This window comes from Rattus norvegicus, chromosome 5 (genome assembly GCF_036323735.1).
Source record: "Rattus norvegicus strain BN/NHsdMcwi chromosome 5, GRCr8, whole genome shotgun sequence".
Taxonomy (NCBI): Eukaryota; Metazoa; Chordata; class Mammalia; order Rodentia; family Muridae; genus Rattus; species Rattus norvegicus.
Window position 1 is genome coordinate 123,145,925 of NC_086023.1, and position 20,594 is coordinate 123,166,518.

Consider the following 20,594-nt stretch of genomic DNA (forward strand, 5'->3'; position numbering starts at 1 on the left):
GGTCTGATTTCATGCTTCTTGTGGGAAATCATTTATAAGAAAATTTAAATTTAGATTCCCAAGATAGTTTGTGAGTAAAAAGTATGTATTCTTTGGAGTCTGTTTTTCACTCCTATCTACAGTAGAGAAATACTTGTTTTATTGTAAAATATAGAATTGTGGTCTCCTTGAATTAAGGAAAAGGAATGTTAAATAGCTTATATAGTTATTGATTTATTATTTTTCTTAATGGATTTAGAAAGAATAGTTTTTATCATGGTTGCTGTAGTTTTTCATAAAATATGTTCATTTGTCATGCATATTAACTGAGTGGTAGCTAAATTTTTTTCCCAGTCTATCTTAGAGTTTCTGTTGCTTTGGTAAAAACAACATGGTTATTTGGCTTATACTTTTGCATCACATAAAGAAAGGTAGGGCAGGCATTAGAGGCAGGAACTGAAGCAGTAACTAACAGTGAAGGACACTGGTTACTGCCTTGCTCCTCATGGTCTGCTAGTGTGCTTTCTACAGCTTGGAGCCACCTGCCCTGGTTGGCCCCACCCATGTAACTCAGCAGCCAAGAAAACTCTATACAGACTTGCCTATGGGCCAGTTTTAGAGAGTCATTTTCTTAGTCGAGTCCCTCTTCCCAAGTAACAGTAGCTTTTGTGTCAGATTGACATAAAACTGTCCAGCAGACTTGAGTTGTTTTTCATGGAATAACTGTTAAGGAGATTATTCTTAAAAACAAGCATTTGTTTCTTACAGGTCCGAACAAGATCAGTTGGTGAATGTGTAGCATTCTATTACATGTGGAAAAAGTCTGAGCGTTATGATTTCTTTGCTCAGCAAACAAGGTTTGGAAAAAAGAAATATAATCTTCATCCTGGTGTAACGTGAGTTCTTTTCTAAGCTTTCTTGGATTTTTCTTTAAAGAATCATACATTTTATAGTCTAGCAAAGTACGGTTTATGTAGGTTCAAAAACATTATCTCTTGACGTGTAAAGCTTGCAGACTTTGTTGTCTTAAAAAAATTAAAAGTTGCCATGCATGTTAAGACAAGCATAAAACCAAGGTTTAGAGTGCAGGTGGAAAAGGAGAGGGCATTCACACTGTACTCGATTTCACTCCTTTTCTTCTTCCCCCAACCCTCCCTCCTCTCCTTTTTGAGGCAAAATCTTGCTATGTAGTCCTGGCTGGGCTGGCCTCATTCTTAACAATTATGTCAACCTTTCGAGTGCTGGGATTATGTATGTGTGTCACCACATGTGACTTAGTTTTGACCATTGAGAAAGGAGTAAAAATAGGACTAAGTCAAGGTTTTCTAAAACTGTTGGGCTGTATAACCAGTGGAAGGCTGTTAAAGAAGAAACAAAATTAATTTGTTTCTTGTGCAGTCATTTTGATCCTTGCAACTAAAACAAGAAACGAATGTAGATATTCTTAAAGGGGTGAAAGGTCACATTGAATCTTCTTGTTTATGAGATTTACCTTTTTCTAGTTTTCCTGCATCTTCTAGGAGACATTGCAGAAGCAATATGTAATAATAATAAGGCAGCCCAAACTTGGGCATGACGCAGTGGTAGTATAATCACACTGCATGACGTGTCTTACCTATCTGAGCTGTAAGTCCATGTTGTAGTCAGTATGCGCTAATAAAGATGTCAACTGCTTTACACAGATTTGCTTTGTCACATATGTTTGATTATATTTTTCAAACCCCTGGGCCATAGTGTTTCTTCGTTGTGTTCATTTATAGATAGAATACCGATCAGACATTCCTCAGATCAGACACTCTAAAGCCCAAAGTAAGGTAAAATAGAAAAGCATAGATGGAAGCTGGACAGAGCTCAGTGTTGGAATCCTTGCCTAGTCTGCTGCAGACCCTGCACCACTCCCCAGCGAGGGAATGAATGGCTGTGTCCATCTTTGTCAAAAGACAGTGGAGTTACCTCTTCTGTTCTCCAGTTATTCAGAGTTGGTGATCATTAGACTTGAATTTCATGTAAAGGAGCATCACAAACCTTATCAGTATGGCTTGAGAAATAGTTTACAAATACTTTAATGAATTTAATTTGATCATTTATAAACAGTTTAACCACTTGCTAAATGTATTATTTTTCTGGATTATTCAGTGGTACTACAAAGATGTAGGACTAGCTGTATCTGTCCCTCCCTCTCTCCCTCCTCCCTCCCTCCCTCCCTCCCTCCCTCCCTCCCTTCTCTATTTCAGAAACAATGTTTACAAGTGCTGAATCTGTCATCATCAGCATGAGAACACACCACATTTGCCATGCTGCTTCCTGGTTCATCTAGTTTTCTTTTTCAGAAAGCCTTAGCAGAGGAATGAATGGACTAAGGACCTGGCTTAGTTGGCTCTGTGATGTCCAGGGCAGCAGGGTGGACAGGGATATACCAGACATTTTTGTTTCTCTGATAATCTCTCACAGTTTCTGATAAGTTTATGAAAGTATTGAACATCTTAATTTCTCCTAGGTTAACTTTCTTGTAGGTGGACAAACCATGGTTAAAGTAAACCACGCTTTGTTTTTTCTAAGGTCTGAGTTAATAACAATCCCATGTCAGAGTGGAATGAAGTCACAAATATCTTTGTTTTTTTCCTATAGGCAATAACCATGGTTTTGTGGGATTTACTTTTATTCCTTTGAGCTTCTTATTCCTTTGCCTGCCTGCCCGCCTATCTGTCTTAAATTCTTCCCCCCAAGGAACCACAGTATTTTTTTACAGGTGTACTGTACCTTCTGTAAGAAGCCACAACCAGCTGAGTGTGGTACCTCACACCTATAATCTCAGCATTCAGAAAGCTGAGATGGGAGGATTTCCACGAGTGTAAATCTAGCTGGGGCTGTACAGTTTTCACCAGCCAGGGCTACATAGCAAGACATTATCTTACGGCATAGGTAATAGACATTGAAAAGAAGTAATGACCAGGCTTTGCTTTATTGTGCATGTTTTGAGAAATTAAGATTTTCTGTGAGAAATATTTTTGGCTTGCTTGCATTTCTGCTTAGTTCTATCTTAGGTGGTTATATAATACATGTTTAATGCCATAAACAGTGGTTTTCAACAGTCCTAATGCTATGACTCTTTAATACAGTTCCTCAATTATATTATTATTTTTGTTGCTACCTCATATTAGTATTTTTGTTGTAATTTTGCTACTAATATAAATTGTAAATATCTGTGTTTTCTAATATCTTAGGTGACCCCCTGGGGGCGGGGGTGACCCACACATTGAGAACCACTACCTTAAAGTAAAACTTGTGATTTTTTTTTTTCCCTTGTTTTAGGTTCACATTAGACTAGATGCATTATCTTAAAAGTCCTTGTTAAGTTTTTCTGTTCTGCTACTTTCCCTTGTTCCCCAGAATGAAGCGCATTTGCCCTTGCTGCCCACAGCCTCTGAGAGCTCCACTACAGGGGAGGGATTGAGAGCCACATTCACATTGGAGAGCTTGCTATTCCGAATAATACTTAAAACTCCAGTTACCTGAACTCCAGCGCTTTTAACTCCTCAATTGTTCGACCCGACTTTCTTCCTAAGCATTTGGGATTTCATTGATAAAAATAAAGATGATAATGGCTATCTGTCACAGTATCATTGTCATATTCAGAATTTGAATATAAATTTGATGTCTTTTTATCTAGCTTTCTTTTGAAGTTTTTTTTTTTAACTCTCCAGTGTTTACTCCCACTAGGCTTTGTTTCCAGTAATTCTGTCTGTGTAGTTATCTATTCTTTTTGCTTTAGCTTCTGAAGTTCCTGTGATAGACATCTTACCTATTTCTCTGTGTGCTTCAGATTGACTTTGCAGCTCTTTTTTAATGACAGTGTACAGCAGAGAGCTGGAAGATCCTAAGCGCCATTTCATTTTCAGTATCAGAACGTTATGTTTATTAGTTCCTGGACATAATGTTTCTGTGATACATGTTTGTCCCATGTGTGCACACATATGTGTGTATTGAGGCCAGAGGGCAACTTCTGGTGTTGCTTTTCAGGAACTGCCTACAGTAGACAGGGTCTTTCCTAGGCACCCAAAGCTTGCTAGCTTGTCTAGGGAGCTACAAAGGGTAACAAGTGTATGACCGGGTTTTAGTTGGACTGTACAGAAATGGCAGCCAATCCACAGGCCATAGTCTGCCACCTCCGTGTTCAATACGATAACCTTGTGTGTAGATAGGACACAAGGGTTTATCTCCTTCAGACAGGCTTTCTCACCCCAGCACATTGTGACACTCAGCTGAGGTAGTAATGAAGTTATACATCAGCCCAGGACTAGGCCCATCACCGTACAGATCACACTGATCTATATGCTGGCTAGGCAGGGGTGACTCCTCTGTTTTAGGCCCCAGTTGCACTTTCAAGGTTGCCTCTAGGAATCTGAAAACTCAGTCTGCTTCTGTTCAGAAGTCATCTTGTACTCCCAGTGCCCTCATCCTTACCTCTGTATTTACACACACTCCAGTTTCATTTGGGCCATTTTGAGCCCTTTTCCGCATCTTAACGTCTTGAAACTTGCTATGGACTTATGTGTTCCTTAGCTTCTCTCCTTCATACAGAGTCCTATAAATGTTTAGCCGGAAGTAAGTGTTGAGATGCTGGAAGGCATTGACCTGATGAAAGTGGCAATCAGGATGTATTTGTTAACAGAGGCATGTAAATTTAACTTAAACTAATTTTAACTTTCACCATTTTCTCTAAGGAAATAATTGTGTTATTTAACTTCAGGGATTACATGGATCGTCTTTTGGATGAAAGTGAAAGTGCTGCTTCTAGCCGAGCACCATCCCCTCCTCCCACCGCCTCAAACAGTAGTACCAGCCAGTCGGAGAAAGAAGACGGCACGCTCAGCAATAGCAATCAGAATGGTGAGCAGCGTGGGAACACACCTTTCTTCACAGTGAAGGGCACTTTGAATGGCTCAAAGCAGTGTACTGTAAACTAGAGGCTGAGGACGGAAATAATGTGAGACACCATGGAATCACTGGAAAGAATTCTTAATGACATCATAAAAGGAAATTCATGAAACAAGCTACACAGGGAAATTCATATTAACTGACACCTCTCCTTTGATCCCATGGGAGTGGGATGATGCCTAGGGTTGAGTACCGCTTTTAACTCTAAGACATATTATCAACACATTTTACATCGGAAACATGCTTCTTTCTCTATTAGTTTGAGAAATCGTAGCATGCGCTTTAATCATAAAGACAAAATATAGGTAATAAGTGAATTTTTGAATATTTGACTTTGCATAGTAACCTGAACAGTGAACATATGTGAAGCAGCTGCTAGCTTGGCCATGGGTGTTCTGCAGAAGCCTTTATTCTCTTTCTCACGTGCACACTTGTTGCACACCACACATAAACATGCATACACATATATAAACATACCACACACACATACACACCACATGCCACACACCACATACCACACAACACACACACATTACCCATACACACACACTCACACAAACCGATAAAAACAGTATTCTTCATTCAGAGTATGTGAAGGACCGTCTGTAAGGGCTGTTCTCAGAATCGTTTTGATTTCTACTTTTAATTGTCTCAAGTAAGAATATTATTGAACAGAAAATAGCAAGCCTGATTGTACAGCATCATCATAAGAAGGAAATTGGAGTTAAAGACTAAAACTGGGGAGAACCATGGAGAAGATAGAAGAAAAGCCCCAAAGCTTTGACCCCCCAAACTCTCTCTATGGTGGTATATTCATTACATAGTGCATTTCATGCATTTCTATACCTCTCTCTCTAAAAACAAGCCAAACAAGAGATCTCTCTGAGAGGACAGCCTGGTCTACATCGTTGAGTTCCAGGCGGGCCAGAGCTACACATGAAACTCTGTCACAATTCCTCCCAAAAATTCCCCTCCCAAGACAAAGAACAAGCCAGACATGCAGAATGTGGGTCTCAGTGGCTGTGCAGGTCAGAGCTGCTTGTTAGACTGCTGTCCGACAGTCAGTGCACCCTTGTTTATAGCTGTAAGACGCAGTGCGACTGGAGCTCAGAACTGAGGTGGATACTCAGGGAGTTCAGACTCCTGGTACTTTTAACATCTTAACACCAAGGAAATCCTTTCCTCTTTCATCTATTTAATAGAGAAAACACTGTTAGAGTAAGATAATTTTCATAAAATGCCAGGAAATACTATTTACCTCAGAAGAGATTAGGTGAATATAATCTAAATTTTCAGGTTTTTCAAAGAAAGGGTAGAACTTTGTAGCTTAATTTTTTTTACATACTTAATATTTTAGCTTTATTTCCTTTTTAATTAATGCACCAAAATAGTACTACAGTTCTTTGTCTTTAATCAGTTTAATGTAGTTTTTTAGACTAGCTACCACAGAATTATTTCCTCAGTATTATATGATACTTAGTTCCTGTGTGCATTCAAGATTTGGATACATATTAAATTGAGAATAATTGAGTATTTTCTTTGACCAAAATACAATCTTTGAGACTCATCCTTTATGTTGAATATTTGTCACACAATTTAGATTTAATTATATTGGTCTGGAGAGATGGCTCAGTGGTTAACAGCACTAGTTGCCCTTCCAGAGGTCCTCAGTTCAATTCCCCAAAAACCACATGGTGGCTTACAACCTAATAATGAGATCTGATCCTCTTCTGTCTTGCAGACATATATGCAAATAGAATGCTTATATAAATGAATGAATGATTTGATTATCTCTAGTGTTGAAGTCAGCTCTGATATTCTCTTTCTGCTACATTAGAAAAATTACTAGAATAATTTTACTTTTTATACCTATTGTAGATAGATAGGTTCTTGCTACATACAATCCAGAATGGCCTCAGCCTCAGATCCCACCTCCTGTGGGAACAGTGTCAGTATATTCTTACATAGTAATACTTAGGATACTTCTTTTAATATTTATATTTTCAAATTTTATGTGTATGGGTGCCATGTGTGTATTATGTAGTATGTATGTATACTATATGTGTGCATGAGACCTGAGGAGGCTGGGAAAAGGTGTTAGATCCCCTGAGACTAGGGTTATAGGTGGTTATATTAGGGTTATATGTGGTTGTGAGCCACCATGTGGAATTAAGAGTTATAGGTGTCTATAAGCCTCCACATGGAGGACTTCTAGCTGCATTAGGTGTTCTTAGCCACTGAGCCATTGCTGCGGCCCCTTTTACACTTTTAATATAAGTCAGGTTAAAATCCATTGTTTTAGTGGATCTTCACATCAGCTATGTAACGTGCACTTGCTTTGAGTCTTCTGGTGTGTAAGACAGCTGCAGTGTATAGCTTACGGAGACCTTGCTATGTCTGTTGGTAAGCAGTTGAACCATGGTTCATGCCACGGGTGAGTGCACTCAAAATTGATGCTTTCCTTGTTTCTTGCTGGAAATGGATATATTGTAGCAGCTATTTTAGAATAGTTGACAATTTTAACCTTTTGTATTAAGTTTCATTTATCTTTCTCCGAGGGTAGGTGTGTCATCTAATGGACCAGGAGAAATACTAAACAAAGAAGAAGTAAAAGTTGAAGGCTTACATGTTAATGGACCAACAGGTGGAAATAAGAAACCACTTCTTACAGATGTGGACACTAATGGTTACGAAGAAAATAACCTTGCCACTGACCCAAAACTTGCCCATATGACTGCAAGAAATGAAAATGATTTTGATGAAAAAAATGAGAGACCTGCCAAAAGGCGGCGGATAAACAGCAGTGGGAAAGAAAGTCCGGGTTCGTCTGAGTTTTTCCAGGAAGCAGTCTCACATGGGAAGTTTGAGGAACATGAAAACACAAATGACTAACTCTTAGGCCTATTTTACTTTCTTTGCAGTAAAGTCTGGTTTGACTACAATTTTCAGGGTTGGGGGGGTGACCTTTAGAAAGCTGATTTCCTTGAAGCAGTTGTTAACTCTTGAAATTGGAATTAGGTCCTAACTTTAAGAAATGGGATTCATAATTCTACTTTTTGCAAGTTCTTTTACTTCAAATTTTGAAGCCCTCTTTAAGGATATAAAAACATTGGTAAATTTGAATGACCCAAAGACTTAACTGCACCTTCTCCTTTGAGAAACAAGTCATATTTGACTAAAAGGTAATCTTTCCTTATTCTTTATGAGGAAGAAAAAAGTTTGTTTCTGTTCAACACCAATTTTTTTTATTATCTAGAAATGTCTTTACAACAGACATTTTTCTCTCCATACAAATTGAACATCGTCATTAAGGAAACCCTCATGAATCCTGAAGGTTATGCTAGCATGATTTTTATATGTAGAAGTTTAAAAATAAACCAAGTCAGGTTTGTATTTGTAAAATTGTTGACATCAATGATGTCTTTCCATATTCTTATCTGGGCTTAAGAAATACATTCTGTATTTTTCCAGATTCTTTGTAGCCTTTGAAAGATTTTTACAGTACATATGTCTTGACTGAGCTGTCCTTTCTTAATACAAAAAAAGCTTGTATAATTTTCTTAACTTGTACAGTTGGTAAACTTTTATGAGAGGAACTGATATTCTGAGTCTGTCAGCTTTCATTTTATTTTGCTAAGATTTTTCTAATGAATTTTTAAGTGTGTGTGTAGTTAACCAAGTCATGTTTCTTATCCAGGTGGTAAAAGCATTCATAAAGAATTATGTTATTTTCAAACTTCTACTTACTGACATAATTTGGGACTTCTAAATTTCAGCATGATACTCAGATTACAAGCTTGTTTGCATTTGCTATAATTTTATAAATTAATTGTGAAACAAAACAAAGACTTACTGTCAGCTTAAGTGTGTAGATGTATCGTGCTGAATAGAATCCTGTTCAGTTACTCTCATGTGCCCTACAAGATTTCTCATTGTTTCAGTCAACAGAAAGGGAAGGTCACGTGATGTTGCAATATTGCCACATCCAAGGAGTAACTGTTGACAGGTAGCAATATTCATTTTTATGAGAAAATAGTGGTTTTAAGAATTTTCAGATCTTTCCAGTTGTAATCCAGTTTGTCACATTTGATACTTTTTCCAAAATGAAACACATACAAAATAACCATTGTTCTGTGTGACTTTAAAAAGGGTTATTGCACTAGCCTTGTAAGAATGGATGCCATTTTATTGTTAGTGCAAAATTCTTCTTACAAAATGTAGTTTTATACAGCTGATAGACCAATCTATCTCTGGACTGTTTTTTAGTGAATGATGATTAACTACCTTTTCTCACACAGGCACATCCCCAAATGCTGCCTTCAGTTTGATCTCAGCCGTCAGTTCAAGAGCCACTGCTTTCAAAGACAGATCTGTGTCCTTTTAGTGGCTCAGTTGTCTGATGCAGGGTGGGTTAAGGTTTGCACTGAGAATGATCGCCCAGGCCTCTCCCTCATAGTATTCTTACATTTGTCCAGACTGCTTCCCTTCACAATGGGTACAAACTTTTCTTTCCCCAAATCAGTATTAGAAGCCACCTTGACAGCACATCATAATAATACGCATTTACTGTTTTCTGCAGAAATAGTCCAGTGAGTTGCCTTCAGGTGGAAGTGCTGAGAAGCACGAGAGGGTTTAGTTTGTTTTATTGAAAACATTAATTTATCCAGAATGGCAGTAGGTCAAGTACCTTTAGCAGATGGTCATAGCTTGTCTCCCTGCCCACCCCCACAGAGTCTCACTGTGTAGCCCAGGCTGGCCTGGAACTTAACAACCCTTCTACCTCAGCCCGCTAATGCTGAGATTGGAGGTGTTTCCCACCACACCCAGCAACAGTCTATTTTCTAAAGCAGGTTTTATTATATGAGTCCAGGCCATCCCAGCTCCTTGTCACAGGTGATCTTTAAGTGATGCTATGCTTTTTAATCATTACACTATGGAAGATGTCAGTCCGCCTTTTAAAGGATGCCTCTGCTCGACACGTTCTTGGACTTCTCGAAACTGTTGTAACAGGAACGTTTTAAGGAAATTCTCAGGCATGTTGGCAAATGTGCCAGGTGTATAAGTGTTCATAAATCTTTTCTTTTTAAAGTATGCATAATGAAACATTCCTCTAATACACAAGGCTCAGCTTTTCCCAACTATATTCTGTGTTTGTATAGGTATTTCACCCTTTGTTCAAAAAATGCAGCCACTGAAACTTAAGTCATTGCACTTTTAAACAGTTTGACAATATCATGAGTAATCTGCTTAAGATTTGGTGTATTTCCTAACTGTTGAACACTTAAGTAACTGAGATGAGAAAATAAGCATTCATGAGTAGGGATGTAGCTCAGTTGCTGGAATGCTTACCCAACATGCATGCAAAATGGGTTCCATCCCCAGTACCACAGGAACTGGGTATAGTGGTGCATGCCTGTCATCCTAAGCACTTGGGAGGTGGAGGCAGGAGAATCAGAAGTTCAAGGCCATCCTCATTACCTGGTGAGTTGAGGCCAGCCTGATATGCTGACTCAGATAGAAATGGCTCTGTTGGTAGTTATTAGGTCCTAGCCAAGCACTGTCATTTTCATCTGGAACATACAATGATGATGTATTTATGATGTATTCTCACTAAGGTTCACAATCTGTAACTCAGTTCAACACAGATCTCTTGAGCTTTAAAAGGTATTTGAAGTAATTTAAGTAGGCATTCAAAATTATGAATTAGATGTTTTTAAATTTCTGCATAATAATTTTGCACTGTAAAATATGTCCTTTCTCCCATTTCCTTCTGCCATTCTGATATGCTCATTAAAATATTTTTGTAAGCATACTCATGTGATGTGTGTGATGTCTAGTTGTTCACTGTGTTTTAGTCTCAGTGCTTAAACTCCATGCTGCTCGGAGCACACAGTGCAGGCTGTACTCTCCCTGTGCCTCCATGCCCGTGGACCGCGCAATGAAGTTTTGTCAGTGGTTCCTGGTTTAGTTACCCAACATTGGATTGTTTTCTGTCTGTCTTTTCTTAAACTTTTTAATAGACAGGGAGGTTTGGGTTGGGGGTTTTTGTTTTGTTCATTTGGACTCTCTGTTAATGTAGCTCTGACTGAACTGGAGCTCACTACATAGACCAGGCTGGCCACAAACTCAAGAGATCTGTCTATGCCTCCCAAATGGTGGGATTAAAGGTGTGCATCTGGTACACCTAGACATGTAGTCCAACTGGCTTTGATCTTCTGTTTTAAGTGATAGAGTTAAAGTGTATACCACCATATCTCTGAACTATATAATTAAAAATTACTAGTTTTCTTTTTCAGTGAAGTTCACACCACTTATTTTGCAAATAAAACTTGTCACAACATTTTTTGTTCTATTGGTAGGTAGCCCATAGTGGTATTTGAAATACCTGAATATTGGTTCATTTTCATAAGCAACAGTTGCAGTGTGTCTGACAATCCCCAGTACCAGTCTTGACAGGCTTTCCCAGTGTCATCCATAGCATCAAAATGGCATCAAAATACCCAGCCCATTGAAAGAATGACTTTTCGGATTTTAATCTTGATTTTTTTTTTCTACTGATATATTATCTTTAAGTCTTGTAATTCTGGTTACTTGGAATTTTTAGGACTCATACAAGACCATCCACCCAAGTTAGCCTGTTGATGTATTTTATTATCTGAATTGGTCTTCCTATGCTAGAACATGAAAAGTGACATATTTAAGATATGTACAAAGATGTATTTAAATTTTGTTTTAAATAGAATAATTTGAACAGATTCAAAGGCTATTAAGCCATATCTGTAGTCCTAGCACCTGGGAGGTAGAAGCAGGGGATCAGATCAAAGTTCAAGGTCGTTGCCTGCCTACACAGTAAGTTTGCAGCCTGCTTGGGCTAAAGGGGACACTACTTTTATATTAGGTTTTTTTGGGGGGTGGGGGGTGTTTTTAAGACAGCTGCTCTGTGTAAGCTTGGCAGTCCTGGGACTCGCTCTGTAGACCAAGCTGACCTCGAGTTCATAGAGATCTGCCTGTTTCTGTATCCTTCCCAAGTGCTGGCAACCATCACCAAGCCAAAAATTTTCTGTATATACACCTATTTGTGCACACTGGTGCAGAACACTGAAGTTATGTAAACTAGAGCCATATTCCAGTTTTCCTCCATCTAAAGTGACGGTGAAAATTTCTTCGTTTAAATGTCAGTAGTTGAGATTGAAGAGATGGCTTAACTGTTAGAAGCTCTGGCTGATTTATCCTCAGCACCTGGGTGGTTACTCACCATCATCTGTTACTCCCGTTCCAAGGAATCTAGCAACATCTTCTGACTCCTTGAGCACTGCATGTACATGGTGAATAGACATGTGTGGGTGAAACATTCATACACAGAAAACTGAACCGGTAAAGTTTTTGTATCCATATATCCTATAATCCAGCAAATGTTTGGGTCTCTTGTGCCAGGCACATAAGAGACTCTGCATGTCTTCAAATAGACAAATGTGGAAGTCAAAAAAAGCATTTTGTATGGGAACAGAGGCACTGTTGGGAAAATAAGTTCACTCACATCTTTCCAATAGAATTTTAGCTAAGTAAGATTTATTTTTAATTTAAGATGTTAGACATGATCAACAAATGCCATTCACTTTTAATACCTACTGTAGAGCGTGTTGGACTGGACAGCTCTCTAGTTCAGTCTGTCGGGTGGGCAGTGTGCACAGCATGTCTTGATGCCTAAGCCTGAGGAGAGGTGTGGACTAGTGGAGGTTTAGCCTGGTGGTTAAACAGTTGTTCTCATCATTGCTAGCATCATTGGGCTGAATTGACTCACCATGTTCTGAAAGGTAGTTTGTCAGGTTCTGGCAACTCCGGGATAAGGGATTTGTGTTCCTCTTTTAGAAAGCAGATGAGCTTTTTATAGAGACTTGACAGTATCTTGTGCCCAACTGGGCTTTGGCCAGGTGAACATGAGATGCCAGTTATTCTGAGCATGAGCCCTTTTAAAACGTTGACTATCATTAGTACTCTGAACAAATACATTGTGGGTGATGGGAATTCACTTGGGTGGCTTATATTTTGAAATTTCCAACCTCCTGAATTGGGAGCTTTAATGTTTGCAGTGTGGTATCCATCCCACTGCCTACATTTCCTTTCGGGGTTAAAGGATGGCTGTTGGCATTTTTGGAAAGATGTAAATATGCTTGGGCGTGTGCAGTTGCTAATGATTCACAAGTACTGAGTACATGAAACAGTTTAGTTTGATCAGAATTGCCTGGGAGTGAAGAGGTGACACTGGTTTTATGAAAATATATTTTGAAAACCTTTCCTCAGTGGCATTCCAGTTAAGGTCAGAGCACTCGTGTGCTCCCATGTCTAAACGTTTTAACTGCCATAGCCTGCGTGGAGGTGTGGTGAGGAGAAACTTAACAGGTGAGCTTGAATGTCTCCAGAGCCCATGTCACATGGACTCCATAGAAGGTCTGGATGCATTTGTGGCTTGAATACAAGTAGTACTCTCATGGTAGTGTCCATTTCCTTCTGAGACACTGGGTTTGTTGTTGAAGAGTGACTCGTCCACCTAGAACCTTCGGAAATCCTGAGTGTGCCAGCTGGTATCCATGCTAATGTGCCCAGCAAGCAGCTGATGGAGCAGACAAGGAAAGCGAAACCATCATTTGCAGCAGCCCTTCAAGAGAACCACTCTTCAACAACCTCATACTTTATTTCCATTCATACCAGGGAATAGTCATATTTTATTTAGAATTCTATTCCAAAGAGCTGTGTCATAACACCATTTTTTTCCAACTAAATTTAGCCATGTTTCAAAATGTCTCTTGATCTGGACACTTGGGTGATCTTGTGATATGCAGAACCCTAAGCCTACTCCAGGTACAATAAGGGTGGTGTATCCAGGGATTGATGTCACAAGGCCGTGAGCACATGTGCCATCATAGAGGAATTCTCTTGTCCCTAGAGAGCACCAGATAAGGATAGGTTTATAATCTTACCTAAAATCCTCCAGCCAGCATTTCAAACAGGAAGAAGATATTTTTTTCAAAATACTGAGAGCACATTTGTAAAAACAGAACCCATAGACAAAACACTTAAGTCCACATTAAAATGCTCCCATAGTGAACAAATGTCAAGCTAGATTTTGTTGCCAAGTAAGTTTGGCAACTCAGAAGAAAAACCATTTTCCGAGCCCAGTGGATTTCAGACTTAGGGATTTGTAGTTAACTAAGATTTTGCTGACACCTGGCAGTTAGTCCTAACTGTCCTTATTTTCTAAGGCAAATGAAAACCCCTAGCAGGTGTGCTTTAACACGCATTCTGGCCCTTCTATGAGGTAGCAGGCAGCCAGAAAAGTAAGTGCTGGGTAAAAAGAGCCTGTCACAGTCCAGGTATGACCTCCTGGAGCCTTACATGCTCCCCGTCTTTTATAGAAGGGAAAACCATGTAAAATAGGACCTTGACCAGGACCAAGCAGCTTAGGGCTAGACACCTCTCCTTTCCCTTCACAACACTTACTAGTTTATATGTGTTCGTGAATAGGGACAGTAAATCTCCAAGGTAGAGTTACAGGTTTCTGTTAGCTACCCTTTGGCCAGTTGCTATTCTAGGAATGAAGACCAGTCTTCACAGGGTGGTGGCTTCCTTCTGAGTCCTTTGGCTTACAAGAGTAAGGAGAGGCATTTCCTCACAGAAACAATGCTGATCAAGGTAAGGATCCCAGGCCAATCAGCCAGCCTACTGCAGATAATATTGGGCACTCCGGGCTATGGCTTCCAGGGGCATTGTGCCATACGCACAATAAACCAGGCTTCATACCTACTCCAGTTTCCAAATGGAGAAAACAGATGCCTTGAAAAGTTAGAACCCTCTCCTTACAGTCACTTGTTTCCCAAGGCACATTTCTCTGTCCAAGGACGACATACATCTTAGGGAAGATGCCTACAAACTACTCTACCTTCCATTTCTAAGTGTGAGTTTTAGAAATGGGAGATTTCTTCAAACTGGAAATCCAAACGGAGGCCAATGGGCCCTGAATGGGGCAGGAATGTGAACCTCTATGAACCTTGATCTATCCAAACAGGATGGCTACTTGGGGAGAAAGCATTCAGTGTGACGTTCTGTCCACTGAATGATTAGCCAGGCTGGAATTTAGAATGTGGTGTCTTCTGGAACACTCTAGAGCTAGTCGAAGAGTTCCCTAGATCTTATTTACACACCTATACATCCCCACATTATAACTTGTTCTAGACCGCTTCACTGTTTTTTTAAAATGTGCATTGGTGTTCCACGTGCCTGTGTGAGGGTGTCAGATCCTATGGAACTGGAGTTACGAACAGTTGTTAGCTGTCATGTGGGTGCTGAGAATTGAACCTGGGTCCTCTGAAAGAGCAACTCATGCTGTAACACTGAGCCATCTCTCCAGCCCTCAGCTTCCTAACTTTTAAAGCAGACTTCCTCATCTGTGACGTCATCCTTTCTTCCCTCTGCCTTTACGCGGGGTTCACGTCATCAGTTCTGTGTACAGTGGCTTTCTCAATTGTCCTTTGAAGTTCTGTCTGGCCCTCCAGAGTACCACTCTCCTAGAAAACTGCAGTCCAGGCTGCATGGCTAGCTTAGTCACTCTGGTATCCATCAGGCTGTCAGGCTGGCAGATGACTTTTCAATGGATGTTAGCTGGTGACCACAGTCCTATAATTGTACTGACTGCATCCACCACTGCCTCTCACAGACTCGGATTTGTCACCTGAGACCTGAAGCTGTTGCAAATACTGCAGCTGGTGTTGCCTTTCCAAAACATACACTAAAAATTTTTTAAAAATTTAAACTAAAAATTGATCACTATCAAGATTTATTCATTCAACAAATATTTATTGTACACCTACAGTATGGACTGGGAACTAAAAAGACCAAAATCTCTGCCTTCAAAAAACTTAAGTATAGAAACAAAACAAAACTTAAATATAAATGAAGACAGGAGGTGTGTGGCCTTTGTGTGTGATAGAGCTGAGTGTAAAAAGCCTCTCGTGTCCTCAGTGCTCCCTCTTCATCCAGGCCACACACACACACACACACACACACACACACAAACACAAACACACACACACACACACACACACGTAAATATAAAATCCCTCAGCCGAAAACAGAATCTTGACAAGACATGCAGAAGCATGCCCACAGCAACATGGTTCTTAAAAGCCAAAGCCACCGTGTGCCCATCAGTGAGCTGTGCTGTATATACACACCAGAGCAGCATAGGCTTTCAAGAGAGACCTGATGTGTAGTGCAGAGAGGAACCCTGAGGACATGCTGCATGAAATAAACCTGTCCCCAAAGACAGACACTGCACAATCCCATTTGTAGTCGAACCCATAGAAACAGAAGGACTTGCGGCCATCAGGGACAGGAAGAAGGGAAAATAGAGGCTTCTGTCCAATGCCTATAGCTTCAGTTTAGTGACAGCATCTGGAGACCACTGCTCAGCAAGGTGAAGGTGGCCATACTCTGCACTGCATACTTGGTAACTTCTTTAAAAAATACCTTAACGTGTTCCAGTCTCTGACATGCTTTCATGTATTCCTGTCTGTGTTGAGTAGCTCTACCAAAGTGGCTCTCCTGCTGAGTGTATATCGTCGGGGGTTATTATCCAGAAAAGCTACTTATCCCTGAGAATGCTCATCAAGCAACATCCTGTAAAGAGCGTAGCACTCCTGCCTCCCAGCTCATCATGGGCACGTCAACAACACTGCCTACATAGTCACTGATTCTATGGCAGGTTTGCAAAGCATTAACGCTGAGTCGTGTACCCACCCCTGGACTGCATGTCACCTTATAAGTGAACAGATCCCTATCTCTCAGTGCTTATGATATAGGAGGAAGGAATTCTAATACACATTTTCCAGAAAAAGTATTTATTTGACATCATTAAAAAAATAGGCACATGATTTTCCATGTTTATGTCACCTGATTTACATACCTTAATGCTCGGTACCTCTTAAAAACACTAAGTAAATTGGTGAATAAAATCTATATTGAAAAGACATTGTAGGCAAAGGTCAGTCCACAGCATGAGAAAAGAGACATCTGTGAACAAAATAATCTCTAAAAACATTTCTGTGAGACAATAAAATCTAACCAGTAGATCTTTTTAAAAAATATTTTTCAAAATAAAGGTTAAAAAACTAAACACTAGAGATTCTCCACCTCACAAGGTGAACAGTAGGAGCAGAAGGCAAGCTTAGAAAAGTGATGGTGCCAGACTACCGAGAGGCTGAGGCCAGTGTGTTTTGCTCTGAGGTCGGGAAGGAAGGCTTGGGACTACCTCAGGGTGACAGCTGAGTCTTCACTTCCATACTGAAATGCGGTTGACTCCCACTGAGACAGAAAACAGAGTTTCCTTTTCCATATTTGCCAACATAAATATGAAAATAATTCTCTTTTTAAAAAGCAGAATCACAGTGGCTATAATTGTGCAGAGAAAATTTTTGTTGTGTATCATTTTCAAAAAGATAGGGGACAGAGCCCGTTGCCTAAGCATCTGGTGGCAAGGAGCACAGGTGCATATATCTTGGAAAGGACACGTTGTCCTATGCTGCTAGCACTGAAGCAAGGATGATAGGCCTGTGCTGCTCGGCGCCGTACGCCCTGGGCGCCCACTTTCAGTATTTTCCCCAGAGAAGGGAAATCCATTATAGCCTGTTTGTGGGAGAAACCAGCATTGCACAGACATGGGAGGAAAGAGCATTAATGTTGGGGAAGAACTCAGGGGAGGAAGTTCTAAGAGCCATGTGGCTCATCTGAGCTAGAAGAAAATAGGAGGACCATGACCTCTGAATGGAACCCTGTTCTTTTGGAGTGCCTAAAATCAGTGCAGGCAGGTCTCACTTACAAATCTCTGACTTCTTTCATTTGTGTCCTTTCAACTAAGGTCAGACTCTGGCTGAACCACACACGAGAGCTTTAGGCTCTCTTTATTTGTCCATGGGGTTAACAACGTGCTGGACATTACGTCTGCACTAAGAGCCCCCAAGAAGGAAAACAAAGGTCAGACCTAAAGCCCTCAGTGGCCCTGTGACCCACTAACACTCCACGGAGAGCCTGCCTCGGCATTACTGACCAAACCTCCCACATATTCCTGATACAAGATTACAGAAAACTTGCAAATGTCTTTCTTACAAGTTATATGCAAGATGGAGCCTACAGATGAACAATTTCAAATAGAGGGGAGAAAATTAAAACTATTCCCCACTGAGACACAAAATACAAGCTAAAGGCCTGCAGTCAGCGGCCCATCGAGGAGGCAGAAGCCAGCCCTCCAAAGCCAGCCATGCCTCTGAGCCACACCACCCTGTTCCAGCAATCGCTCCACCCTGAGGCAGTTCAGGCAAGGTCCACCCATGGACTCTCTCAGAATGAGGGAAGAAGAGAAGATAATTCCATCCTGAGATGCTTATCAGGTGGATGTATCTATCTGCAGGGGAGAGCTGACCTCATGTCACGTCAGAGGGAGGGATTTAGATCTGCCAAAGAAAGACTGAGTTCCAACAATGCAAAGATGTCTACCTAGCCCCCTCATACCAATCAGTCGGAAACGAGGCCCTTGTCTCGCCATGAGAGCCTGCAAACAGGAATACAGACTGGCAACTACATCCACATGATGAGGGCATGGGGCGGGAGAAGGGAGTCACCTTGACCATCTGTCCCTTTAAGAGAAGGAAGGGTCAGGCGGAGCCGCTGCTGGGTTGGTGTACAGAGTAAAGCTCTTCAATCTCTTATGGGCTCTTCTCAGGGCTGTGGAGAAGGCAAGGCAGGTGCTTCCAATCTCAAAGGCCTGCAGTTCCAGAGCTGAGTAACCGGTGCACAGTCCCAGGATTTTCCAGTTGTGAGAGAACCAAGTTCTCCATCTTCCATTCATTGTAGGGCTGAATTACTAACACGTCTCTGCCTCCCTGCACTCGGCACTGCCTGACAGGGACTTTCAATGCATTACAGCTGGATCGGTGAGTAAATGACTGGCTTCCTCCACCCTTGCTTGTCTCCAACTGAACAAAGGGTCAGACATGCCAAGGCACGCTCTGCTCACCCGCTCAGTCTAGGAAGGCAGAGCACATCAGAGCATCTTGGGCCTTTTAGTGCCAAAGCTGTCACCTTTGGCAAATGTGGTGATACTATGAAGACAGTGCCACAAAAAGGTGGAGGGAGGAGGAGGGAGGGAGGAAAAGAGGAGGAGGAGGAGGGGAGGAAGGAGGAGGAGGAGGATGAGGAGGAGGAGGAGGAGAACCTTAGCTGCATTTCCAGCTAAACTGTCTCCAGAGACAGACCACTGGAAAGCATCTCTCGCATCTCAGAACACACGGTATACACTGCCAGGGCCACCTGTATAACAAGCTACAAAGTAAAGATTCCAAAACACTGTTGTTTCACTGTCAGAGAAGAAAAATAAATTAAAACCCACCCAGAACATTTTTCAGTCTGATATAAATTAATTCAAACATAGTTAATAATAAATTTTCAAAGGCAGCAATCAATCCTAGGGTTGTGCAACTGCAAAGGAATATTAACTCCCAGCAATCATAACGCCTCAGTGTCTTCAGGGTCCGTGGAGGTCATACTGCTCCTTTCCCCTTAGTGTCCAGCTTGTTACTGGTCTCTGACTGTTTGCTCAGCTGCTCTTCGGTGAAAGTGATGTAAGAATACACCAGGCTTCCAGCAATACTGCAAGACAGAAAGCCATCGTGAGGGAGCGGCAGAGTGAAGGAAGGGATGAGTCCTTAACACTTCATCAGGGAAAGTCTGGTGAAAGGAGGCGTCTCACAGTGGTAATTAGTATGTGTATAATATTCGATAGATATGTATTCTCAGAATGGAATACTATACATCCATCAGACTAATAGGTAAGACAGGTAATGGCATCTTAAATGACAAAAACCACACACACAAAATATCAAATGTTGGTCACCTCTACATGAATTAAGTAAACATGAATGTGTATTTCAATTTGAATCAGAAGAAAGAAAAGTCTGGAAGACACAGCAAGAACACTGACTGTGGTTATACCTGACTGCTAAGATGCCATGTGGTTCCTTTCTAGGTAGAAGCAAGCTCGGGAAGAACAGTCCCCTGAGTTCTTGGCTGTTGGCATGCTTCACCTGCTCATGTATGCCACCCTACCGGCACTCATGAAGACAACACTGTCCTTCATTCTCTGGGAGGACTGCACACCCTCCTGTATCTGAATCTAAGCTGGAGCTGGGTTTACAGGTCCAGCGTCCCTGTCCGACACTCCCTGAGAGACACTGCCAGTGCTTACTCCACTGGGCCACCAGCCAGCTCACTGCCTGGGCTGCACTTCCCCTTAAATGTGCTTGCCCTGGGTCTGGCCTCCATCTTTGGCCTGACCACAAGACTCCTCAACACGTTGCTCATTTAAAACCATGGTTTCCCCTGGGCTTTGATGTCCCAGCCCCAGGCCAGCTGCAGAAGGGTGAGAACTCCACCTCAGGACTCTGTGAGGAAGGAATACTAGTGTACACTAGGAGCTAGTATAGCACTGCCCAGTCTCTGAGCATCCACCACACTACTCAGAGCTGCCGCTCGTCTATCCTTCCTAGTAGGATTCCCTCAGACCCTTGCTGAAGCGCAGCACCCATGTGTTGCATTTTCATTCATCTCCTGCCATCTGAGACTCCTCCATG

At 41.2% G+C, this 20,594-nt stretch overlaps 2 protein-coding genes across 24 annotated transcripts in view; one reads left to right on the plus strand and one right to left on the minus strand.

Annotated features, from left to right (window-relative positions):
- The window catches only part of Mier1 (MIER1 transcriptional regulator), a 51,540-nt gene extending 40,811 nt beyond the window's left edge, over positions 1–10,729 (plus strand). For 16 of the 21 annotated variants that reach the window (XM_017593373.3, XM_017593374.3, XM_006238479.4 and 13 more), the window contains 3 exon segments: positions 748–875; positions 4,730–4,869; positions 7,481–10,729. In XM_017593373.3, the coding sequence (XP_017448862.1) occupies positions 748–875; positions 4,730–4,869; positions 7,481–7,809 (597 nt within the window). In that variant the 3' untranslated portion in view covers positions 7,810–10,729. 21 annotated transcript variants of the gene reach the window in all.
- A 1,085-nt stretch (positions 10,730–11,814) lies between these two features.
- Positions 11,815–20,594, minus strand: part of Slc35d1 (solute carrier family 35 member D1) — a 52,612-nt gene continuing 43,832 nt past the window's right edge. The window contains exon 12 of one of the 3 annotated variants that reach the window (XM_039109539.2): positions 11,815–13,528. In XM_039109539.2, the coding sequence (XP_038965467.1) occupies positions 13,270–13,528 (259 nt within the window). In that variant the 3' untranslated portion in view covers positions 11,815–13,269. Of the gene's footprint in view, positions 13,529–17,488; positions 19,615–20,594 lie in introns of those variants that run through there. The other 2 variants (NM_001106668.2, XR_005504392.1) reach the window with 2 other exon arrangements.